The sequence below is a fragment of the Strigops habroptila genome, chromosome 5 (assembly GCF_004027225.2).
Source record: "Strigops habroptila isolate Jane chromosome 5, bStrHab1.2.pri, whole genome shotgun sequence".
In the NCBI taxonomy this organism is placed as follows: Eukaryota; Metazoa; Chordata; class Aves; order Psittaciformes; family Psittacidae; genus Strigops; species Strigops habroptila.
Window position 1 is genome coordinate 66,038,563 of NC_044281.2, and position 26,683 is coordinate 66,065,245.

Genomic DNA, 26,683 nt, shown 5'->3' on the forward strand with positions numbered 1-26,683 from the left:
TTTTTCCTTATAAATTATAAATTTATAAGGAAAGAAGTTTCCTTATAAATTAATAACCCATAATAATAACAATGTGCCCCTCCTACAGAAACCTAGACAAAAGTAAAGTATTATATTTCTACTTCAGAAAAATAAAGCATTAAGACAGAAAAGTCCATTTTCTTTTCCTTTAGTAGTCTTTAATTCTACTACTTTTTACATGACTGTAATTACCCAGCCACGTAATACACCTGCATAGCATGACCACATGCCTTCTAAGGTACTTAAAAGCATTATTTGTTTCTAAACACCTTTTTTGTATTGCATCATCTGTCAAGTAAAAGATCCTGACATTTGCTGTTTTAACGTTTGTAAAATTAGTATTCCTTCCCACTATTATCTGTATCTAAAAGAGTGAATCTGCAGCTCATTCACATGTGTATGTGAGCACACATTCATATGATGGATGTTGGGATAGTTGTTGACCTTCTGACTGATGGCCATGCTTATATGGAGTGTCTGTGGATCTGGATACCATTTAACAGGACAAAAGTGGCTCTATTTGGCTTTAGTGGATTAAAATTCATGAATATGTGTTACTTCAAACTGAAGCTCAACAAAAGCAAAATCACATTCAAGAAATTCTTGGTCTTGGAACCGTATTTCACGTTACAATGTAGAAATCCAGCTATTGTCTACAAATGTCAGATTATACTCATTTTAATCTGTGCTGCCAAAGTGGGTTTTTCTCCTGTTTGGAACCAATGTGGTGGTTTGTGTTATGATGAAAAATATAAAAAAACATAAAAAAAACCCTCTTATGACCGAATTGTTGAGTTCCTCAGTTTCTTATGTTCCTGAATTTATTCATGAGCAGAGCCACAAAAATCCTTCAAGACCCAACAAAAAAATGTGGTGTTACACTGTGAAGTTCAAGAATACTTAATTGGACAGGGAAAAGGAAGAAACGATAACACCATAAATAATGCAGAGTACAGTTCTAAAAAAGACTGAAATTTTGTTGGTAGAGGACTTCCTGTTGGGAAAGTGTATGTGCTATGACCAAATATAACCCAAGGCCTTGGGGACAATACCCTCATTCTTACAGATTTTATTTGCTTTTCTTCCTATTGCCTCTTTAAAATTCGGTGCTCTGTTTGTACAGATGTGTTTCAGATACTTTGTGAACCACCTGAGTCAAAATAATTCAGTTAAGAGGCTGTTTTGAGTTTTTTATTTGTTCCAGTGAGTAATCTCCTTCACTTAAAACATGATGCTGGTATATACAGACATCTCTCTAATCTGCTTTTTATATACTACAGGATCCAGACAATCTAATGCACAAATGAAATGTTTCATTTCCTCCTTCACAGGAAACTAGGGATTCAGGGCAAATGTCAACATTTTCCTTGGATAGTTCTGAACAAGTGAAATAACTTGTCAGCTATAAATATCAAATAAACATATGTAATTTAGTGTTTATTTTTTAATAACAAAAAAATTTGTACAACATATATAGTTATTTGTTTTCATCTTGTCATACATTCAGATGGTTAAGCACCCTGCCTACTCATATTATGCTGATCAGATGTTTTAGTATACTGGGACTTTTAAGTAAGTTTAGTGGAAAATCAAGTTTTTACTCTATCAGGCATGAGAAATCAATCCTGGGCACTTGTAAGGTTCTAATGGTTCTCAATCTTATTCTTTTCAAGGACTGTGTTGCAATGAATGCAGACAACAAGAGTTTTTAAAAAATGTAGATTACATTTAAGTGGCAAGGGCCAAAATAGTTAAACTGTTAAGTGAAGAAGCCCAACTACATAGGAACGGTGGACGAAATAAAAAGAAATGCACAGGACAAAATGAAAACATTCTACAGCAGGTCTCAAGAATATTAACTACTAATTTAAAATACCTTTCATAGGAATTTTGTGCCTATTTGTTTACTAGGGCATAATAGTAACTCAAATACAGACCTACAAGTAGAAGCTGTGTTTCTGCATTTGCTGCACTAATGTGAATTTTGTACAGATTTTACCCTTTGGTATTTCAGAGGCCTAAAATACACGAAACGGTTGAAATTCTTACTCTTCTAAGCACTGGTTTTGTGGGACCTCTGGGAATTCTAAATTCTTTCCAGCACTCTTCCTTCTCAGTACAGTGTGTGATGTGGTTTTCCAGCAATTCAACCCAAACTTCAGCCAGATTCCCTAATCCTAAAGTCTGCTTACACACAGAATTGGCACTAGGAAAACTTCCTAATGAAGAATCTCCACAACTGCATTTGTTTGTTGTGGCTGGTTTTGGTGGTGGGGTTTGGGTTTTTTTTTTTCCTTTGTTTTGTTTTGGTTTTATTTTTTCCCTTTTTTTTTTTTCTTCCTTAATGTGGGCAAATTCTGTGAGTTTTTAGATATGGGAAGATGGATAAATATTTAATAGTGTCCACTGAGCTATTCTAGGAATGGCTGCCAGCTTTCATTGCTCCTAACAGTATGTTAACTGACAGGTTATGCAAGCCATCTGCTGATAATTTTAAGTTAAAGGCAATATTACATTGAAATTTCGGAGTCACTACATTTGTAGCAATCTACAGGTTTGCTGTTCCTGTTTTGTTTGCGCTCCCTCTGGCTCCTCCAGCAGCGTGCTTATTCAGAGCAGATGGCATCATGTAAAAGAAACAGGATGGCTCCGTTTTACTAAGGGAAACCTGACACTTGGTAAGTTGGTCTTTGTCTGCCTCTGGGTTTCTTGTTTCTATAAATTTGCATTGGAGACTTCATGGATTTCCATTTTAGCTGTGTTAAGCCTTTTAATACAGCCATAACAGCTCAGTCAGCATTAGCAAAATGTGCTCAGGTTATTGTAGATTATATTTAGCTCTTAGGTTACAAGAGTGTCTATGTGAAAATCTACCAGCAAAACAGTCCTGACGTAGTCATCCTTATGTAACACCACTGTGGATGTCTTGTTGTGAATAACTGTGTACTTCTGTGCATGGTGTTCATGTCACTTTATATTTGTTAGCTTTATAGTAGCAGTATCCAGACAGGTTTAGAAGTTGTTTCAACAAAGTGTACTTCTCTGCTTTTTTTTGGAAATCAAAGTTACTTTATTTTTTAATAGTTATTTTTATTCATCTTTAATTTCTTCAATCAGGACTCCAATTAGTTCTACATTGATTTCATCAGCTTGAAATGTATCTTCTTGGAAATTTATCTTATTTTGGCAGTAGCATCACCCCCTGGCGTAAGTAACGCTTGGGGCCTTTCTTGATTCCCTCTATTTGGAATAGAAACTTATGCTAAAGCCAGCCATATTTAATGTAACCCTGTATTTACATAGAAAATTGATGAAATCCTCCCTTTCTGAACCTGGAGGAAATAAACAACTACAAACTTCAGACTCCCCCCGACCTGTTCCCAAGGAGCCCTTTCTCTCTGCTATATTATCTTTCTCACATGATTTCCTGGTTTTCAGTGGAACTGTATGTATTCACCTTTCCGAACCACCAGAGTCCCAAGAGTTGTCCCTTTCTTAAGAAACTCCTTTACAACATTGATTTTTAACCTTGTTCATGCTTTCTCATGAGAATCAATAATATTCAATTGGTTTTAGTCTTTGCTGCAGAAAGATGTGTTTTCCCAAAAACATTCATAAATATCTTCCAGGCTAAGAGCAGTATGGTTCCCGTCATCAACAGGACAGTTAAATCAGTGTGGAATTCCTGGTTTAATTAGATTGGGATTGTTTCTACTTTGAATTTACCGTCAACTTCTTTTCATTTTCATGATGTTAAGAAATAATAGAGTTATGAGTTTATTCTGGTCAGTGAGGACCAGACATGAATAACCTATTGTCCTCACTGCTGCATTTCTGTCATGATTACTAAAAACAATATTACCTACGGTAACTCTATGGCCATTATAAATTGGTGTTGCATGAGTACATTTTCTTAAGAATTAAAGTTTATAATAATAAAATATTCCTGAAAAAGAAACAGGACCCCAAAAATGAATGTAAATTTTTTACTGTTTCTCTCATATTAAAGATGTGAGATGTCTCATGGATGTGAGACCAGCAAAATCAAATGGGGTTAGGGTTTCCTTTTCTGTGAACAAAACTGCCTGATTAATTTTCAGCTTTGCTTTCATGTCTCTTGTACCTGCAATTTTTAATGTAATACACCCTTTCATGGAACCAGCATAGGCTCTGGAGTTGATAAAATGGCTTGTACACAGAACTGCTGTGCATGTACAGTAGGAGCAAAACAGGTCTGTTTTGGGTTTGTTTTGGGTTTTTTTTTTTTCAATTCTCTAATCTTTTTCAGTCATTTTGGGTTCACAGGAAGCAGTATTTATGGAAGGAAATGCTACTTGCAAATTGATTAGTGTTCCCGCCAGTTAATTCAGGTCTTTCTTATTCTGTGAAAACAGTCTTTTTAATTTTTAAAAGACAAGTGCTCCCACAAAGCTTGTGTTCCTGAGTTTTGTTCTCTTCCACTCTGCCAGAAACATTGAGTATCCATTTTATAAATGTGGCCTTATCTAAATCTGTATCTCTGTGAAATTCTCACTGATTGTTCCAGTTTAGTTCTTCGTTAATAGAAAAGCACAATGTATGACTTCCTCAAATGCTCTGCAAGCTGCGGTCAGATAATGTTTTCCAACTGCTGGGTATCTTGAGAGACACAGACAAAACTGGCTATAAGTGTCTAGTTTGGTAACTTTGCATTGCTAGAGCTGCAGCTATCAGTACATGATGACACATTTGGTCCACTCTTACATATGTGTATATATGTCTAAGTAATTTTAATAAGAAAAATATGTATTGGGAGAAGAGAAAACCTGTTTTTTTCTCTGTTTGAGATATTTTGCTGACTTCCTGTGGGACTTGCTCACCAAAACTTACAATTATTTCATTAAATAGTCTTAATGTAACTTACAATATGGCTTTGTGTACTGATGATTTTTTTTTCTTTTTTTTTTTTTTTTTTGTAAGATCAGTTTGTATGGAAGATAAAAAATGATAAAATGAACTTGGCATTTTGGTATCGGTTTCCCACATTCACCTGCCTTTTCAAGGATAAAATAAAGAGTGGAAAATTAGGAATGTAGAGCCATGTATTTGAAACAGCCAATATGAAAGCAGAAGGACTAAATAGTGACATTTTAGGGGCTCTAGAAGATTTCTGGAATGGTTAGCAGCTGGTATTTAACAATGGGAGAGTGATTATAGTTTCTGGCTAGATTTTAAAAAATGACTAATGATTTTAGGCATTAGTGTTGTGAAGTTCCAACTTGCACACATTGTCAAAAATAATGATTTTTCAGGAAGGAAAGAGTACAAAAGCACCCAAAATGAAGATTCTTCAAGTCACAAATTGTGTCTAAAGAAAGAGTGCATTTATATAACTAGGATTTTTGAATAAAGCAGAAACTAGTGAGGAAGTTCAAAATTGGAAAGCCTGTGACTGTGTGGAGTTGTCATCTTTTTCAGACTAAGGCTTACAAAGTCAGTGTTGGAAACTATGACACAATGGCATAAAATTTTCCACAACTTCTCACATTCTTTTTCATGTTCCTTGAATTTGAAAGGTCCACAAAACTTCAAGGATAGTTTTAATGATATTTAAAATTATCAGTAAACTGTAAGAACAAAGAATTCTGCATCAAAATATATTCCTTTAATCTATATTTAATGTAATTATGACTAATTTGACATTTAGAATTTGATTGGATTGTTGTGTGCCAGATCTTAAAGATTGGAAAGCAGACAAGCACTTCCCATCATTAGCAGCTGCTACGTTAAACAAATTTATGTTCAAATAATTTCTGGCAGCAGCATTTGGAATATGAATAGAAATGTTCTTTTGTTGCAAAAAAAATTAGGGGGCTGCTCCTGCGATGAATACTTTTGCACTGGCTTGGGATTTCTTACTAGAGGATTACATTGATAGGTCATGGCATTAGACAGTTTTATTAAATTGCTTTTGAGATATTTGAAAAAACTTAGCAGGAAAATAATTCAGAATGATTGGATACAAATTCAGATTCTAAGCTAACGTTCATGGGAATCTGGTGATAGTGATGTTTGACTTTGTACCTTAGTCTCATTTTCTTTTGAGTGTTTACTAATATTAATATATTTTGAAGTTAATAAATTGATCACTAAAATCACTTTTCTTATGTGTCAGATAATGATGCATAGCTTCACGGTGCCTGGATTTCAGCAATATCTACATTCAGTAACCTGTCTTCATATTTATCTTGTTGTTTTTTGAAGAATAAGGATAAATTTGCGAATTTTGCTTTTACTTTACAGTTGCCTTATGTTTTGGTGAAGATACATGAATATGTAATGCACTTGTAACTTACTACTTGATTGAAGACGACTGATAAGCAGCAGATACATGAAGCTGTAAAGTATCTCCCTTTTAGCCTTGCTCTCTTTAAGGTCACTCTTTGATTCTAGTTACTTTATATGTTTAACAACATTTGCCTCTTTTCTATGGTATGTTCTTACCATTTTCCTCTTTTTAAAATAACTCTGAGTACATGTGATTCTGCTTTTAGAAACAGTTTCCTATTATTTGGGTAGAAACAGCGAGAAAAAGAACCAAACCCCTCCAACCAATCAGCCTCCTACTTGATGGCTGATGATGTCCGGGGTGACCTAGGAAGCTCTTGCTAACTGTACCTTTGCTGGTAGCCCTTCTGCATTGCTTTGCAAAAACTGCTAGGGGGCAAAGATTGCACTTCTCTGCTCTTTGTTACATTTTCTACCCTCCGTTTTAATGCCTTGCATCCATCTCCCCTGAGGAGAAACTTTTCAGTTTCCACCTGCCCTGAGAAACTTCCTTTTTAAGCAGTTTTACCAGTGTTTTAAAAATCTGTAGAGCTCTTGCTACACGAATAGGTGCCAACACCACTTGTCTTTGCACAAAAGAGTTCAAGCTCATAAGGTGCCTGCTTCCTACCACTATCTAGGCTCTTAATCAAGAAAGTGAGTCAAAGCCTGTAGAAATACCTGGAAATTAAGGTGTTTCTGAAAAAATAGCTTTCATATTTGAACCTGCTCAGCTGCTTCTGACGGAGAACCTCTACAGCTGAGAAGGATGGAAATGAGGAAAGCCCTTAGGACTGCAAATCAATGAGAAGTGTCAACAGCAGAAATTTCCTTTCATAGAATCATAGAATCGTTAGGGTTGGAAAGGACCTTAAGATCATCTAGTTCCAACCCCCCACCCATGGGCAGGGACACCACACACTAAACCATGTCACCCAAGACTCTGTCCAACTCCGTCATGAACAATAAGACCTAATTGAGGAGAAAAGAGAAGGAGGACCTTGGCTAAAAGCCAAGCAGAAGCAAAGCACTAGGTGTTGGAGGCAAGGATGTGTAAAGTGGAGGGGGAAAAGTGGGGCTCAGCCCCAGCGGTGTGCTGGGAAGAGGGTGGTATGTATCAGCTGGTAGATAATGTGAATAGGAGAAAAGAATGTCAGAGGAGTAGAAACTGTGCAAAAAGGCAATTACATTAATGTATTTACATGGTCGACTAACATTTTGCAGCTGAAAATATGTATTTCTGTAATATCACTTTCTGTGGAACATCTCCATGCCTCCACTTCCCCCTTCCCCAGCCTCCCTCCCCTTCCAGGAGCTCAAGGCATTCATGGTCTGCATTTTATTTGTGAAACTAAGTATAGAGGGAGGGAGGGAAGGAGGGATGGATGGATGCATGGATGGACGGATGGATGGATGGATGGATGCCAGATCAGATTGAACAGAACCTGGTGCTGGTTAGCTCTTTCTTAACAGATATCCAAGCAGCCCAAAACAATTTCAGTCTGTCCTTCAACCTATTCCCCTACCTCATGCTGCTAAAATACTACTGGTAGTATTGAGAAACACTCTTTTAGCTGAAAGTGGGGAAGTGATTAAGGTCTTGTGGGACTCTGCAGCATCAACATAACAAGAGGAGCCTCTAGGCGTGGTGTGTTCTGTCATTGTGGTCACTAGAGAAAGCAAATGTGGTTCCTGTCCTTTCCCATCTGCTGCTTCTGCATTCCAGGGGTGGGAAGGAGCATCCAAGTGAGACGATGGTTGCTTTATCTCAGTACAGTCCTGACATAAATGGATGTTAAAGCACAGCCTCAAAGAGTTGAACCTGGCAGGCTCTGGCAGTGTTTTGCACTGGCAGGGAGGCATGAATCTCCCACAGGAAGACACAGGTTCCATTCTCTAAATATTATTTAAAAATCCCCAATAGTGTATTGGTGAAGAAAATGGATCTGGTTTTCTCCAAAGCACTCATATTCCAGCTATGCGATTCAAAACACATTTTGAAATAGAAAGAGGAGAAATACACAAAAGTTGTTCAGAATCAATGTCTGACTGTTTTGGTATGTTCAATAATTCATTTAGTAAATTCTACCTACAAATCCAATAAGAAAGTCTACCTTTTTTCAGTTCTGAAGTTCAAGTCAAAATTCACTGGCTTTTTACATCTTTTTCAATCTGTCTGGGAATTCAAAACAATTAAAAAACCCCATCATACAAGTAACCTACTCTTAGAGGAAACTGAAAAGCAGAGTACAGTGTAGCAAGTTCAGACATCAAAAAGCAAGAGAGAATATAATATGCTCTGTGCAATGCAGCTGTGGCTAAATGCTGATCTGCACATTAGGACTGAATTAGCACCATTCAGATGTGACCTGCATATTGAATAAGTATCACAAGTATAGTACTATTGATAAAAAATGAAATGCAGAGTACACTTCAGATCTAATATACCACACTTCTGCATTTTTAGATTCTACAGAAGTGTAATAGAAGAGCTATTACTTCTAAATTTTTACAAAATGCCTGTAATTTTGTTTCTTATAAAAGATCAGTTTGATACTTGGTATGTTTATGAAACAGAATATAATATTGCTATAAAAGTGATTGTCTTTTAGCCACTCAAAGACAAGAAATATTCAAAAAAATGGCTATATAAATGTTGATTACTCTATTTCTATTCTGAAACCACTAAAAATTGATTTAAGGTATTGTGGCCAACTTATCAGAGATTATGTGGATACAGTGCCTGCATGAGTTGACTTTGAACATTTTAAACTTCAAAAAGACCTTAGTATTGATAAATCCAGCTGATTCACTTTCAAATAAAATGCAATTTGCATTTTACACAAAGGATGGGTTGGGCAGGAAAGCCCCCTCAGAAGTTTTGTGTTAGTGAAGTGGTGAGCTCTAAGATAGTTACTTTGCACAGCATTTCCCCAACTTTTGACAACATTCTTTCTATGGAAAAATAAAAAAAATGAGTGCCCTCGCTGAAACCACACAGGAAACAAAGGCACATCTGGTGTGCTTGTGGTTATGTCCTGTGATAAAGGTGCAGCACATTGGTGGCACGTGTTGATTTCCAGGTAATGTTCCGTCCAGTGAGGCCCACCAGTTGGCCAGCACGCTGCCTGCCCATGGGAGTGTTACCTCTCTGAACTTTGGCATATCTCATTAATACAAAAAGCCTGTGCTGCACGTGATTAAGGTGTCAGTGCCATGGCAGAGGTTTGGGCAGGCTGGAGAAGCTTTACCGTAAGAAGAGCTTGGCTGAGAATTGTGAAGGGCTACTGGAAGGCATTGAGTTGGCTCTACTCAAGGCTGTCCTCTCAGCCCTCATGGGCACTCTTACATGTTTTTCATCCATGGGTGTTGCTGCAGAAAGCAGTTTTTCTGACCATGCAAAGGTAAAACAGAAAACTGTGCCTCTGACTGTGTGAAATGTTCACTACTTTGGCATGGAAGACATCACAGAATTGCTTTCTTCTTTATGTGCCAGACTAGAAGGAATTTTCTGTCCAGTGATACCCAACAGATCTCATAGCAAAACCAGATCTGTATCTAAATATCCATCTAACATCGAGTAGACACATAGAAATGCTGTGCAGATACTGTGACACCTACACATGTTCATAGTGTCTCTGTGCACGCTTGTGTAGGTACAAGCTTGTATTTGATTTTTAAAAATAATTAATGTGTGAAGGTAAACCTGCCAGTCCTATTGGGTAGATGGCATCAGGCTTGCTCAAGTGCTCAAGTGTTTTGTTTTATGGTTTGTGTTGTGTGGTGGTTTTTTTTTTTTTGGGGGGAGGGGGAAAGGCTGGGGTTTTTTTCTGTTGTTCACTGCTGTCTAGTGATAGATGGGCAGCTTTTCCCCAGCGTGTAGTGAAATAAATCATATGCCCCTTATAACTGGATGATAAACCGAGGTGCAAAACCTAAGGTTCTTGCCAAGGGTAATAGACACAGTAAGAGAATCAGGATTTTTGAATTTTGGATTTCCAGACACCTCTATACAAACCAGTTGATCTAGTTAAGGTATCGTGCTTTAAGTGGTGTAAACAGAAACTCAGATTTTCCGAGTGGAAGTGTGTACCTTAGCCACCTGGTTACTCTGTCATGTGTTATTAAGGTGGATCTATTAAGGGTGTTCTTTTGAAATTAGACACCTCCTAACAGTGAAGGAACTTTTTATTCTTGGAATAGTATAGATTTCTTGCGTACTAGTCTAGGAGCTTGGAATAAAAAATCTGGAATATTGATTTAATTACTTACAAGTTCATACACATGTTAGCTTGTACATAGAACAGCATCTTGCAGTTTCTCAAATATTGCTATTAATGATAGCAAAATATAGGTTCTTGAATCTTTTTTTTTTAGTATTTTCATAATTAATTCTGTTTCAAGCATACAGATTTGTCATGTTGACAATGCTAGTGAAAAAAATCAATTAAAGAACACATGAAAGCTGTAGGAAGGTTGCTACCAGTGTACAAGACCTGTCTCATTTTTTCTACAATGCCATCAAAAATAGATGCTGCTCATTGTATCACACGTACATTGACATGTTTTCTGCAGTGCAAAATAATCTTTAAAGATGTGTTAAAGAGAATGCATATTAGGAGAACATACTAGGAGATGCTTTCATTTTTAATCATATTGCTTTTGTATCACAGATCATCGCCAGAGATCATCTATTGTTCCCCTTGCTTTTTTCACTTGTGTTTCGGTTAGGTTACCACTCATATCTGAAAATATTTGTCAGATTCTTTTCCACTGCTGCTGTGCAGATTTACTTGCAGCAGGCACAAGAAGCCAACACTTTCACTCTTAGTTTTAATTTCACTCCCCAGCAATGGGGATTACAGCACCTTTAGCAATTCAATATATAGTGTGTGAACAGGACAGGAATCAGTCTGTATTTGGCTTTGTTAGCCTTACGATGCCAGCATGAACTGTTAGCAAAACCCAGTTTTACTCTGTGGCCATGCAGTTTTAAACAGAGTGAACCTGCATGCGCCTGAGTAGCTGTGGTCTAATGAATTGCTTTGCAGAATTGAAGCCCTTGTTAACGTAATCAGCAGATATAACTCCTGATGCAACCAGGAAACAGTTTTGTTGAGCAATTATGTGCCAAGCAAGCATGATTTCTCTGCAGTGCATAAATATAACAATTATTTTACCTTTCAAATAGATTTTGAAGGTATTTTACTTCAGCGCCTGCGCAAATGGAATTAGTGGTAGAGGACTCGCCCCAGTTCAAGACGTTATTCTATTTCTCTATTCTAATTAGTTGCAATCAGTTAACCACATTCTTATGCAAAAAATTCTACAAAGGTCAATAGAGGACATTACCAGATGTTTTTTCAGACATTGTTCCTGGTATCTGTAAACTTTCATTGTAAAGTTCATGTAGAATTCTGTACTAGTAAATGTTCTTAATCACGCAAGTTTTATGAAAAACCTATTATGTAAACAATGGCTTAAAAAAACCCCACCACATTTTCTTTAAAAAGCCCTGAATCTCTCTAAGTCATATTTGATGAGACATTGCCTGCTATAGCTGTGTGCTAATGGCTGATTCTATATATCTGCAAATTCTCTGATGGGATAGAAGGGCTGGCTGGGTTTTTCTTGTGCAGGGGTGTTCTTCGAATCAGAAAGGTAAATCAACCCACTAAAATGGAAAATCAGAGCAATTGATGAAGTGTATATGAGGAAGAAAAATGTCACATTTTTTCACAGCACTGTAAGGAATACAAGCTTCATGCTGAAATATGCTTGAATGATAACACTATTATGAAATATTTGCTTACCAAGAAATGAGATCCATTCATGCCCAGTTTTTCTACAACCACAGCAGATTCAGGCATTCCAAACTGAGGTGAGAAAAAGTAGTGTTATTACAAAAGTATAAAACTTGACATTTGTAAACAAACTAATTAAATTTCCATGCTCAAATATTTGGGGTTGTGGAAATTTTTGTACTATTTGACATGGATAATTAGAAAAAGAGTATTGGACAAAATAACTATAATGCTTAGAAATAGGTAGTGACTTCCACATCAGAGATAAGACACAGTATTACTGCTTTCTTAGCAAGAAAGATTACAGGGGATCAGGGCTGATTGATAGTATCATGAATAGAGTAGACGAGATGGAATTATGAAGCAACAAATGTAACACAAATGGAACAAGGAGCCCAACAGAAATACACTGTGGAACTTTAATTGCTATGGAATAAGAGGAGGCCAGCATTAGAAACAGGTTAAAAGGTAGCTTGTGACAAAAGTCCATCAGGACTGTGTAATTAATTCAAGAAGTGGTTATATCACTGACTGCTGGAAAATTAAGGCTATCTAAGAGAAAGCTCTGTTACATGGCTGTTTACCAACCTCTGTACACTCTGGCTGCAGCTTGGTTTTAGCATCAGATGTTTGGGCTAAGTGTGTCTTGCAGTTCCCATGATAGATGGGCATTGCTGGAAAGAATTCAGGTTCAGAAACAGAATTTCTTTTCTGTAACATGGTTGTGGTGTTTTTTTAAAGAAAATTGATTATAAATTAAAAAGTGAAGCAGGAATGTCCAGAAGTAGTATCTCTTTGACAGAAACTTAATAGTAATTTGGAATAAAAGTGAACACACTGGATTTCCTTTATTTAAAAGTAGTAAGGAATGGAGCAGGGCTGAAGATGTCCTAACAATCTCACTGCATGTTAGATGGTTTAGCCTGGCTTTTCAAAGAAATTACATTGTTATGCAGGGAAACGGGAGATTTACAGTAGACATTAGCAAGATTTTTCAATTTGAGGGTGGTGAGACACTGGAACACATTGCCCAGAGAAGTTGTGGATGCCCCATCCCTGGCAGTGTTCAAGGACAGGCTGAATGGGGCTTTGAGCACCCTTTGGACACTCCTGGGGAGTTGGAACTAGATGATCTTTAAAGTGCCTTCCAGCCTAAACCATTCTATGATTCCGTGAAAGTGGTAAAAAAATTACAAATCTATTATTTAAAAATGTACCACACTTAAAATGAGTTTTAGTATTTGTAATGCTTAGCGGTAAATTTCTGTAGCAGTAATTACCAACTTGGAGACGAACAGAGAAACATTAGCGAAAATAAATTCTTATACAAATATTTCTATGTGCCCTTTCTATATTATTCTTTATTTCTAGAATACTTCAAACTGATCACACTTGAAAACATTTGAAGTGTATTTTATTTACTTTTTTGATATGAAAATTTCATATTCAAAATTTCAGATAGTTTGGCCTATAAACCAATATACTTGAGTTTATAAATTGTTCTTTTGTATGAGTGGGAGAGTGTTGCTCATTTGCAATACAGATTAGATCACAATTCAGAGGAGAGGGTTGCTGTGGGTGTTGGACCAATGGTTGGTTGTGGGATGTGTTAATTTGCCATCAGTTGCACTGATGTTGGTGGAGAGGTAAAGAATCAATGTAATGCACACTTTCTGCTCTTGGCTGTTGCCCATCTCTTTCTAATTATTTGCTTTATCTCCGGTTATTGGCTTTGATGGTCTGCTTTTGTGTTTTGTCTTATGCTGCTAGCCAAGCATGTAGCCTTTGTGTAAAGTAAAATTAGGTTTTTACTTATTTTTTGTTTTATGTTGTTGCTTGTCAGACAAGCAGATGTGTCACTACTGTGTTTAGTGATCCACAGAACCTTTAATTTTCTTATGAAGAGATTAACTCCACAGCATTAAGATCAGTGCTGAGGACAGGGACTAGACTACATGTCAATCAGAGGAAGTAAATAAACTCTGAATGTAACATGGAATATCTCAGTGTAATTGCAATTATGACATAGAAGCAAGATAACAGGGAAATACATGCACATGGCTAACAGGTTTCCATTGTTACATTCACTTACTTTGAGGAAAAAAGTAAAAATTATTTGATTATTTTTTAGTACTAAAGTTGTTTTTATACAAATGCCTTTCATGAGGCTGGAAATGGCTAGTTAATAACTCTGTAGTTATGACACGCAAAAATTTGTCTTGGAAACATCATTAAGACAAAGTTAAGGAAATGGTAAAATTGCACTGCACATATGCTTTTTACATGTGTTTTATGGCACCAACCTCAGTATACCTGTTCTAGAAGACCCAGCCTCAGTCATAGCACAGAGAAGCTGATGGGACTTTCCTGAACTGCCCTTTGATATATACTGTGTTGTTTAGTGCTCACTGCTTGTCTGCTATCTTGTATATCTGTACTGTACAGTATTCAAACCTTCTTTGAATTCAGAATCATATTTTAATTTGTTCTGAGCTGTTCCACAGCACCCATTTTATTGTCCAAGTGCTTCAGAAACATTAACTGTATTTTTCTGTTTTTTTCTTTTTTTGAACTGTTTTTTGTGAGATGAAAACTATTAGTAAGGGGAGTTGAGGGCATGAGAAATAAAACACATACAGTATCTGGTGGTTTTGTATGCCTAATTATAGTTATTTAGGATCTGTGAGCTATACATGTATATTTGCATATTCAGTATTTTGGCATTTTTATCTTTTGAGCAGAGCTGCCACTGTGGTTGCAAATCTCACGTCTCACCACTTCTGCAAATCGGAGCCTGGAATTTCAAGTCAAGCTCTCAGAATTATCATGTGTTTTCTGGTTGACTTGCATGGCTTCAGGTTAAAATGCTGGGGCAGTGACAGAATCTGATATTTCAAGGCAGAATTAATCAACGTTACCATGAATTCATTCTCTTTTTCGGCAAGCATGGGCCTTGCATACCTTACAATTTCTGTAATGAAAGTACCAGAGTACTGCCCAAACATATCAATTTCTCTGCATTGAAAGAGGAAGGTTTTTGCAAATGGAAAAGGTAGTACATGAAGAAGCAATTACAGACTATCATAATATGTACGTAAAGAGGGCAAATTCAGGTTATAGACGTAATCCCAGTTCTGGCACATTTGAGGGCTTGTTTCTGCAACCGTAACAGCATTATTTTAGGGTTCATGCACATGTATGGCCAGTGTTGGAGCAGGGGAGATCTAGCACAGCCCCTGGTGTGTTGGCTGACTGTGGAAATGATGGTAGTGTCTGGTGCTGAGACCCTCTGGAGTGCTGGTAGCAGGAACTGAACAGCTCTGTTCATGGTGGCTGCAGGCAAATGGCTGCTACTCCATAGTGCTGCTCTTTGATATGCAGAATGGACAAGTACTTAATGTTGGTTATACTGTAGTAATTAGATCACTTAGCTGCTTTAATCAGTGATGCGAACGTAAGCATAGGCTTTAACAGCTTTTTATGAAGTTGGAAGAGTGTCTCTTAACAAGTACAAAGCCAGTAGTTACGGTGTGCCTGCTGACATTTCCCTGGAAGCCTCTGAGTTGTTGAACAATTGTTATTAATTTTCTGCCTTGTATTCTGCTGTAGAATTGCAGGGTACTTTAAAATCATTATATCTTCTGTTAATTAGTCTGATTTCCTTTAAGCTGAAAGGCTTTGAGCTAATTAATCCTCTGAGTAGCTGTTCACTGTAATAAGTTCACAGTTTAGCTGAGACATTATCATTAGAGTATGAATTAATTCCATAGAGCAGATCAGCTTTCTCAGTGTGGGGATAGTGACCCACCTGTGATACATCTGGATTGTAAAACTGTGGGGTTTATTTGTTTGTTTGTTGGGGGGTTTTTTTGATTTTTTTCCTAAATTTGTACATGAACAATCATATGTATTTATGCACAAGGCAAAACAGAGAAATAATAATACATCATGAACATTTTAAACTTTGGCTTACTTTTTACATGGCTACAAATGGGAATCTTGTAGAAACACTTCATTACACTGTATTATTTTCCTTGAAAAGGATTATATGCTCCTTCAATTGAAAAGGTTGAGAAATCTTACTGACAAATTCTCACTGTTGGAGTAAAGCTGGTACTGGAACAGATCAGTGCTTCTACATTTAGAAGTAGGATGAACACAAGACAGACAAATCCTGTATATAAAATTATATAGAGACATTTGCATTTAAAAAAAACCCCAAAACAAACAAACCCCAAAAAGGAATGTAAAATGAGACCATATATCAAAATGAATGGAGTTTATTGTGTAAGTTACTTACAGGTAGAAGTCTAAAACCTGAGTCATAGTATTCAGTACTTACAAGCTAAAAATCTGATACTGAAAAAAGGATGTATCATGGAGGATGTATTTTATGTATCTTGGAGGAGATTATCCAAATAGTGAAAGGACGACTATTTTGTTAAATTCAGGTTATTTTACATATGCTAGAAATGACACTGCAGAACTAGGAAATGTACAAAGGAATGATTTAACACCCGCCCCCACCCCCCCCCAAAAAAAAATAAACAAACCACCATCACCAAAAAAGCCTCAAGTACCTTAAATTTAAACAACATCTAGCAATTACTGTTGGTATATATGCCTTGGGAAGAAAAGATGAACAGTAGATTCTTATTGACAAGCTGTAAATTCTAAAGCAATATTCAGATACAAAATCTAGACCAGCTTTCAGTGAAACAGTTATTTCTTCCCAGCAGGAAATAAATTGGGGCATGAAATACCTTTTCTATTATAAGAAATATTCCTGTGAGCAAACATTTTTATATGATTTGCCATGTAGAAGATCTTAGCTAGCATCTTCTACTATGAATTAGATTTCTAAAAAAACAGGAGAGTACCAAGAAATACATAAAATTAATAAGTTCTTGGGGATGACAATTGCTGAGTAATCTATTTTCAGTACTTTAGAATACCTGTGCTAGATTTAGGGTAAGATAGCTGTTTTTCAAAGATAAATCCAGTAAGAGTTTCTGCTAGCTAGACTGGCCTCACTAAAGTGTTACATTCAGTACCTGTCTTAGGAGATCTGCAACTTGAAAAGCTGTCCAGTTCTCAAATTCCTCTTGAGATGGTAGTTTTGTGGCCATGTTGCTATACAGTGAGAAAGACTCTATCTGTGACTAACACTGAACTGTTGCTTCACTGGTTTTTACTGAACTGTTGTAGAAACCCTAGGAGGAAGTCCTTTTTGCAGCATTTCTCCTGTTTGCTCATTTAAAGTGAACGCCTATAAAAGGTGATTTAGGAACTAATAATATTATCCTGTGAGTTACTCTTTCCAGTATAAAGAAACTGTAAGTTATTATATCAACATATGCAAATATCTGTAATTACTGAAATCAAATTCTGCTGAAAATCAGTGTATAAAATATTTCTGCCATCACCATCTTAGAGGTTTAAATATGGCAACTGTTTTTCATATCTATACAAAACCAATTTGTGACAGCTGTCTCTTGCCTAACTTGAACTCCTTGATCCAGCTGCTTGGATCTGCCTTCGGATTGCATTTGTTTTGCTTGTGGGTTTTGACATATTGTGCTGTGGTGTTTAGACATTAAAAACAGAGCTCAGTTGCAGAAATTTTAGTTCCGTATCGTCACATCGAGGAATCTCATTCTTTATTCCTGTCATTATAATTACTGCTAAAGAACAAATTCTCAATAAATTCATTCCAGTGCTGCATTATCTTTTCAAAAGGTAGGGCTAACATAAAATGCATGTACTGAGTCAGACCACAAGCTCATCCAGCCCGACGTCTTATTTTCTGACTGTGATCAGAAGTGAACTACCTAGAAGGCTGTATAGAAACAGGGCAAGCATGCAAGAATTCCATAGTATTCTCCCAGTCACCAACCATTTTGCACTCAGGGACTTACGGGTTTGGGTGTAGTTTCTACATATGCTGCATGCATACATATGATATATGCTACACCAACGATTCCTAAATTTGGAGCCATGTCTGTTGTCCTCTAGGGAGGGACATGTGCAATGGTCTGGGCAGGCACAGCCAGGAATCACTCCCGGGCTGCAGGAGGAGGAAGACAAATGTTTTTATTGGAGGCTGGGGCTCAGATGGAGTCAAGAGGGAGGAGAGCAGATGACACTCAGGATGGGTACTTCTGCCCTTTCCCACCCCTGTCCCTCCAGCCATCTCCTCTGAGCTGCATGCCTGCCCCACTCACAGCCCTTCTCTGCCTCTTCACCGTTAACACAGAATGCACTTCCAGTCTGAAAGGAGCAGCATATGCAATTCTTAAATTGGAGAAGGGGGCAGGGTGCATCTTCTAAAATGGAGGAGCAAAGCGGAAATGCTTGAGACATATTGCTTTATAGAATGGGCAATAAAATCGCAAAGATGCAGCTGCAGCTGCTGAAACAAACCCAGATTATTTTGCTCAGCAGTTCTGAGTCACCACAACAGGACAAATATGAAAGCTTCCATAAAAGGCTGGAGACCAAGGAATGTCATATTCTGCTTTCCAATTACTCTTCCTGTTTTATTTCCCAGTGCAAAATGGATTTGGGGTACATGTTCAAAGATTAAAGTGGATTTCAGCTAAGTTGAAATGTCTCATCTGCTATCCCTCAAATTTTCTTGCATGGCTTTTTTGCTGTTAGAGTGACTGACAGGTCAGTTGTTGCCAGTGAATACTCCTAACTATTTGCTATCTTGTGACTTTGCTGAACATTGAATCTGGCAAAACTCAACTCCTGGAATTTCAGAAATGCAGAATTGAGATAGAAGCTCTTGCAGCTGAAACTTCGCTGCCTCAGAATAATCTCCAAGTGCCTGGTGGCACACTGTAAGAAAAATGATGTTGAATTTCATGGTGTTTCATAGTGGTTAATGTTTCATACTGTTGGCTCTGAGTTGTTCCAAGAAGGGGGCAACATCTCCCTGGATGACAGGAGGGAGTGATACTCTTTTACTGGGTGCAAGGACCAGGAGAAAGAGGTGCAAGTATTCCTCAAGAAATTTTGTTTGCCTAGTTTGAGAGCAGGAGTAATTGTGTCAGCTTATACACCAGGGTCTTCAGGTATGGTGGAGGTGGGAAGCAGCTGGGTGGGAGATATGTGAGTTGCACGTTTAATGGTTGCAACGGGAAAGCAACAGAATAACAGATGGCATTAGGTGTGAAACATGGATAAGGTGAAGCGCAGCAAAGCTGTTGTTTGTGCCATGCAGGCTGAGTTTGGTTACTGAGTAGGTGTAAGCAGTTCAGAACATCTCAAAGGCTGATTAAAAACAGTGTGCTAAGGATTTTGCAATTCAGTGCATGCTGCCAGCAGTACCTGCTTCTCTGCTTCCTACCATTGCCCATTAGGCCACTAGCATTTTCAGACATACTGGCGTGCCGGGAGCTGCTCCTTGCTGCCTGCTGCCCTCCACTGTCACGTTCCAACACTGCCTGGTAGTTTGCAGAGTGAGCTGAAGCTCTGCCCTGCCAGCTCACTCACCTCCTGTGCCCAGGCCTCCCTCTTCTCCACCTGGCTTCTCTCTGATTGCTCTACCCCAACACTAACTTCTGTCCAACTCTCCTATCATTGCCTGTGCTGATATTGCCTTAATTTATATTCTGGCTTGTAAGGGAGTGTTCTCAAGAGGCCAGTGCTTATGGAATTCACCTCTTCACTGAGAGAGAGAGAGATCTATTTAGGAAGGTTATACTCAGTTTTGTGTTCCCAAAGGGGCTGTAGCAGAAGTGGTTGAACTACAGGGACTTTAGCTCGCAAGAAATATTTTGCCATTTACATTAAAAATGATGGTGACAACAACAAAACCCAACAGTTATGCGAGGAGGCTCATCTGAAATCCTGTAGCTAGTCTCTTGATGCTGATGTTGATCAATGCTGTAGTTTTCTTTCCTTAAGTGTGTGCAACAAAACCAGAGAAAATTATCATGCACTTACTTACACTTGCGTTCTACTACCCTTGAGGGGATTATTTCAAGAATTGTTGGCTAGGAGGACCCCAGATTTGGTTACCAATTCTACTTACTTACCTCATACTTCTAGTTACTCTGTGCAGTATATCACCCTTCATGTAATCCAAGTAAATATGTGCACTTGAACACATGTTGGCTGTGGGGTAAACCATGAGCAGAATATTGAGGCTTCAAGTCCACCAAATAAAGACAGGCCACAGATTCTGTTTTCTTTGAAAGTCCAGGTGCCTACACATAACTTTCAAGCAGATTGTAGAGACTTGAATGACAACCAGCACTAGCCCTGGGCAGATCATGCTCATTTGCTACTGAATATTCCCTGGAGCATCTTGATCTAGCATGGGTACTGGCAGAGTTAAAAATGTGTTTGGGTACATGTGCAGAGTGTTATGTGTCATTTTAAACTTATATCTAGCTGGAGACACTAACATTTGCATCCATACTGTTTACAGTTTCACTTCCCCCCCAAAAAAGGGCAGAAATCTAATTCTGTACATTGAGAAATTTCTCTTTTTTTTTTTTTTTTTTTTTTTATGGAGCCCTAAGTAAAAATGATGGCTAGTACATGAGAGCCACCAAATTTCAGAGGAATCATAGTTCTTGCGTGCATTTTATACACCAGCTAATTTGAACTGAACAGAAATTCATTCTCATACATAACTTGTGTATAAAGCAGAGTTAACACGTTTGCAACATATACTTCAATGATTTTTTTCCTACTTTCTGAAACATGCAAGCCACATAAAAGGCATGTTTTTACAGGCTACAGCTTCTTGGAGTTTCATAAAGTAAGTTCTCAGTTTGTGATTTCATAGAAATAGGTAATAAGCAGTATAAAACCTTATTCCTAGATCATACCACCGATATTTCTTACTAAATACTAAATACTAAATACAACTATATATTTTAATGAACACCAGTGCTAAATATGTTAAACTTATTTCAAAACTTTCAAAATCAAGTTCTGTTTTGCAAAAACCCATAGCAGCTGCAAGCAAAGTATTTTGGATACTGCTCTTGGGGGAAATATACTTGAGCAAAATAACTCAGTGAAGTATTACTGTATATAAAATATGAATCATTGTCACTTTCTTTTTTGCTCATTTTATAAAAAAATAAAGAAACATGACTTACCATATACTCATTTTTCTTCTCCCAGGCACGCGTGTTGGAGTTGATTCCAAATAAGTTACAGGAGCAGTTTCTCATGTCTGTTCTTCCTCCTTAAACTGTCCCATATGTATTTTGTTGTTGTTAGCGTGATTGACAGGCTTGGCATTCATAGTGGGTGGGAGAAAAACATTCTTAAAGTAAAAAGCTAGAATAATCTTATAGTCTGAATAAGGAGAATGTCAGAAAATTAAGGCTTACTCTCATCTATCTGCCTAGAAGTTTGATAAAGTTTTGCTAATTGGTTGTGTCTTTAGGTTTTTTTTTTTTTTTTTTTTTCCATTTAACAGGAAATAACAATAACACAATCAACAGAAACCTAGTCTGGAAGGGACCTCGGGAGATCTAGGCAGGGCTTCAGCAGAGAGGCAGGATAAAATACAACTAGATCAAACTGGCTCAGTCTTGGAAACCAGTTTGGTAACCTGTTTTTCTAGCTGTGAATTCTTGGGGAAACATCAGGTTCAGCACATCCATGGGTAGCACAGTAGGAGAAAGAACTCTAATATCTGTTCTATACTGCTGGAAGGTGCAAGAGAAAGTGCCTGTTCATAAGGATAATTGCTGTCTAAGCCCCAGATGGACTGGACCTGGACATCTTTTCCCTGAAGAAGCAAAGCAGGTTTCATTAGCATTTGTTTGTGCGTAGAGATTTAGGAAACTCTTGTTCAGTCTTTTCATTCTCAGCACACTTCAGTTTGGCTCCATCTTAACTGAAAAATAGGGTGGTGAAACTGATCCCAGTATACTGTTCTTCAGTAGCCACTTCTGTCTCAACAATACTCCTATGTACTTTAGAAGTATGCTTGCTATTCAACATCCATGTCACTAACAAAATACCGAATATGGTTAAGGCCAGAACAAATCCCAATGGCACCCTATTTGATACATGCACTGGGTTTAAAAGTGATTTGCAAATATCTTCTCAATGTGAGTTAGATGAGCATTTACAATATACAGTACTTTGATCACGTTTCTCTAGTTTGTGTGCGACGATTTTTATACAGGACCCCATCAAAAGCCTTAGTGATAATATGTACTTTGTGCACCTTATCTACTAGTTTGCTACCATATTGAAGAAGGAAATGAGACTGGTTTGACACAGTTTGTTCCTGACAAGTCAGTTTTTACTGCAGTATTAAGGAAACAATTTGTATGTATATTGAGGCCCAACATTTGCTTTAGTGTACTGAAGTCGGGCTGACTGTTTGGTAGTTCACTCTCCTCCTTCCCCCTTGTGGTGGGTTGATCCTGACTGGATGCTAGGTGTCCATCAGAGCTGCTCTATCACTCCTCATCCTCAATGGGATAAGGGAGAGAAAATACAACGAAAGGCTTGCGGGTTGAGAGGGTCAGGGAGATCACTCACCAATTACTGTTATAGGCAAAATAGACTTGACTTGGGGAAATTAGTTTGATTTCTTACCAATCAAATCAGAGCAGGATAATGAGAAACAAACCCAAATCTTAAAATACCTTCCCCACACCCCTCGCATCTTCCCAGGCTTAACTTTACTCTCAATTTCTTTACCTCCTTCCCCCCTCAGTGGTGCAGGGAGATGGGGAATCGGGGTTGTGGCCAGTTCATCACACACTGTCTCTGCCGCTCCTTCCTCCTCACGGGAGTACTCCAGCGTGGGGTCTCTCCCATAGGAGACAGTTCTCCCTGAATTTCTGTAATGTGAGTCGTTCCCACAGGCTGCAGTTCTTCACAAACTGCTCCAGCATGGGTCCCTTCTGTGGGGTCACAAGTCCTGTTAGCACACCTGCTCCAGCATGGGCCTCTCTCTCCACGGGGCCACAGGTCCTGCAAGGAGCCTGCTCCAGTGCGGTCTGCCCATGAGGTCACAGCCTCCTTCAGGCATCCCTCTGTTCCAGTGTGGGTTCCTCCCCAGGCTGCAGGTGGATATCTGCTCCATGGGACCTCCATGGTCTGCAGGGGCACAGCCTGCCTCACCATGGTCTGCACCACGGGCTGCACAGGAATCTCTGCTCCAGTCCCTGGAGCACCTCCTCCCCCTGCTTCTTCACTGACCCTGGTGTCTGCAGGGCTGCTTCTCTCACATGTTCTCACTCCTCTCTCTGGCTGCCATTGTGCAGTTCCCCCCGTCCCCTTTTCTTAAATATGTGATCCCGGAGGTGCTACCACTGATGGTCTCGGCCTTGGCCAGTGGTGGGTCCATCTTGGAGCTGGCTGGCATTGACTCTATTGGACGTAGACAGAAGCATCTCATAGAAGCCACCCCTATAGCCCCTGCCTGACACCCCTCCCCCCCAACCTTGACACACAAACCAAATACAGCCCCTCACCTTAAAAGACGGATGTTTGCCCTTCTTTAGTTACTGTCACTTTATTGACCTACATTATGTACTGAATTCATAGTGCTTGGAATTCAAGGATAACGCTTTGGCTAGTTCGCTGCATAATCTGTATTGAGAATTTCATTATACCATACTTATTTAAATTTCTAACCCAGCTTAATATTGGTAATAAATATTCTGATTCTGCTGTGCCTGCTATCAAAATTAAGCATCTGGTTGCAACCTTTTCCTGTGAAGACTAATTAAATACTTCCATTTACTCTCATATTTGTTATATATTCTATTTTTTTCTGCCAAAGTATGGCTCTTTAATTCCTTCCTGGTTTTCTCTTACTAATATTTTAGGAGCCACAATGACTTGGGTGGACTTCAGATGAACCTATGAGCGAGGGAAGTGTCACAGTCTTTTCCTATGGTGCCACAGGTAAGTGCTTACAGTTACAAAATTCATACAAAAATGTTTCTGCAGAAAGTATTTGTGTACTTAAGATGGTTTAGCTTATTTGTGTTCTGGCATGTGCATTTATAATTTGGTTTTCAATATTTGTTTTTTGAAAGTTCTTATTGAAATTCTAGAAGTCATGCAACAAAAAGGTGTTCAGAATGGCTTCTTTGTCTACAGCAGTGCAGTATTGCTTAAAACAGACATCTATTCTTATAATAATAAAACTGTAATGCCAAATTCATAACAACTTTTGTAATGGTGTGACCTATCTCAGAGCTTGATTTGAAACATGTCAGACAGCAAAATTTTCCTGGTTTTGCAGGAATAGTGGGAATTAATAGCTGTAAGTGATTCTATATGACAACATATACTTCAGTGTTGGCAACATATACTAGTGGGTTTTGAGTTCTAGTTGCATAGGGTTTTTGTTCCTGCTATACCATCCAGTTACATGAGGCATGAAAATGGAGTTCAAGAGCCTTGGTTTCCCTTTATGACTGAAGTAGATTTTTATTTATTTATTTTTAAAAATGATGATTTAGATAAGCAAGTCAATTAGGGAGTTTTTCAGAGGCCAAAGGGAACTCTGCCTGCATCAATACTTCATGCATCTTTGCAAATCTTATTTTCTGTCCTGGCGTTTTCCTCCCCTTGGTAGCAGAGAAAACCATAGGAAGCCTTAATATATCAATGACAGCCCAAATGTTAGGAAAGCTTTCATTTTATAAAATGATAAAATGAGCATATGAGTTTTGTAGATGTCTGTTGTTCTGGTTTTGGTGTGGGGTTTTTTTTGGGTTTTTTTTTTTTTTTTTTTTTTTTTGTGTGTGTGTGTGTGTCACGTTGTTTCAGCTGAATTTTAATTGTTGTCAAACGCTACATTTTCTGTTTGCTTGTTTTGTCACAAAGGGTGGATACATGTCATAAAAACTATTCTTAGGGATAGTTGTTCTTTGTTATCACTCAGCCTTTTAAATCTTTTTATATGGCTTTTGTTTGCTAGTTTGACCTTCTCTTTGAATCTAGCAACAGATTCAGCCAGAGAGATTTTCCCACGTCTAACCATGCACCAAAAAAGTACTTATTCTCATAGGTATTTGTTTATAACCTGAATTTTGCACCAAGTTTTCTTTATCTTTTCAAAAATTCATGTTTTTAACTGGTACAATAAAATACAACAGTAATAAAACCCCAACCTGCTACAAAAGCGACATCGTTCATTAGAAATTCTCTTTGTTTTTGGTTTTTTTTTTTTTTTTTGCAAGCTATAGTGCTTGGTTTTGATATTCTTTGCAAGTACTCAATATTCCTTGCAGCTTAACTGAGCTACTTTTTGATTTTTATTCTTTTGAACACCTTGACAGAACTTGCTGTCTGTTTCTCTTGATTCATATGCTGGCTTGCATAGTTTGCACTTACGTTTTATATAATTTCTTTATAGAACCTCTCCTTCTTTGAAATTCATCTGTGTGTTGACTATTCTGATAAAATATAGGAAAACATGTATGAACAGGTTTCTGTCTGGCAACATTTATATGCATTAAAATCTAGTGAGTAAATTTCAAAACAGAAAACCAATATTATTTCAGTGTCTCACCTTATAATTTAAATAACATTCCTAGGCAGCTTGAATTTGAAAAGCTATGGCTGATGCTTGTTTTAAATTATTTTGTTTATGTTCTTTTGATGGATTTTGTCAGTAAAATGAATTCTTAGTTAAATATTATTGATTTCTTTGAGGTTTGCATGTTGGTATGTGTAAAAGGTCTTTCACCATGCACATGACTCTTGATATGAGATAAATGGAAAAATATCAAACTGATACTTTAACTCCCAGTGGGCATACTAATGCATCATTGCCCATTTTACAGTGGCAGATCTCAACAAAAGTTGCCCCTGTAGGTGTTGAAGTCTGCTGTGAAGTTACTCTAAGAACCAAAGTGGTGGGGTTTTTTTGCCGCATCAGCTTCCCAGGTCTGGAGTTCTCCGTCATTGCAGTGAACTTGGCCAACTCCAGCTGACTGTAGTTAGAGAAAATTCCAAATGATATTTCTAAGAAATCTGCTTTAGTATGAATTCCAAAAGAAGGCTGGAATTAAATAGAAGTGCACAAAGAGGTGCATTTATTTCAAAATAAAAAAATATTTATTTTTTCACTTCAAAGTGTTTCTTTGAAGTATAGGCACAGAGGTATGCCTCCATTCCCCACTGGCCCCATACTTCCACTGTGCTGTTTACAGCCCTTGTAACCTTTGGAACAGCCTTTGATATTACAGTAAAACCAGGTACCGAGCAGCTCTTCTGCTGATTTCCACAGTGAACTAGTATTACTCAAGTTCACTGAACTGATAGTGGCTTGAACCAGAAAACTTCAGTCACAACAGACTTCAGAGTCATAACTGAAGTATTTGTTGTTAGGATGCATTGTTAACAGGATATGTAAAGTATATAATGAGAAACATGATTGCATCTGTTGCAAGTTGCATCTGTTTTTAAGAGGTATTTCTTCCTGCTTAATATATAGGTTTGGAGAAGAAGGATAACAATTTTTCCCATGCTCTTCCTGAGCTGGGGAAACTTAGAAATATCAAAACAATAGTGAAGCATTAGTGTACCCTTGTTATAGT

At 37.8% G+C, this 26,683-nt stretch overlaps 1 protein-coding gene and 1 long non-coding RNA gene across 4 annotated transcripts in view; both read right to left on the reverse strand.

Moving 5' to 3' along the window:
* The window catches only part of BLNK (B cell linker), a 102,887-nt gene extending 81,533 nt beyond the window's left edge, over nucleotides 1–21,354 (reverse strand). For 2 of the 3 annotated variants that reach the window (XM_030486424.1, XM_030486422.1), the window contains exons 1-2: nucleotides 17,186–17,335; nucleotides 12,141–12,203 (exon numbers count right to left, since the gene is read on the reverse strand). In XM_030486424.1, coding sequence (XP_030342284.1) covers nucleotides 12,141–12,203; nucleotides 17,186–17,260 — 138 coding nt within the window. In that variant the 5' untranslated portion in view covers nucleotides 17,261–17,335. Of the gene's footprint in view, nucleotides 1–12,140; nucleotides 12,204–17,185; nucleotides 17,336–21,253 lie in introns of those variants that run through there. The other variant, XM_030486423.2, reaches the window with a different exon arrangement.
* Nucleotides 613–4,916, reverse strand: LOC115608147. The gene is made up of 3 exons (XR_003991446.1): nucleotides 4,681–4,916; nucleotides 3,221–3,223; nucleotides 613–623 (listed from the first exon to the last, which is right to left on the reverse strand). It is a non-coding gene; the product is annotated as an uncharacterized LOC115608147 (long non-coding RNA).
* Nucleotides 21,355–26,683: the final 5,329 nt, after the last annotated feature.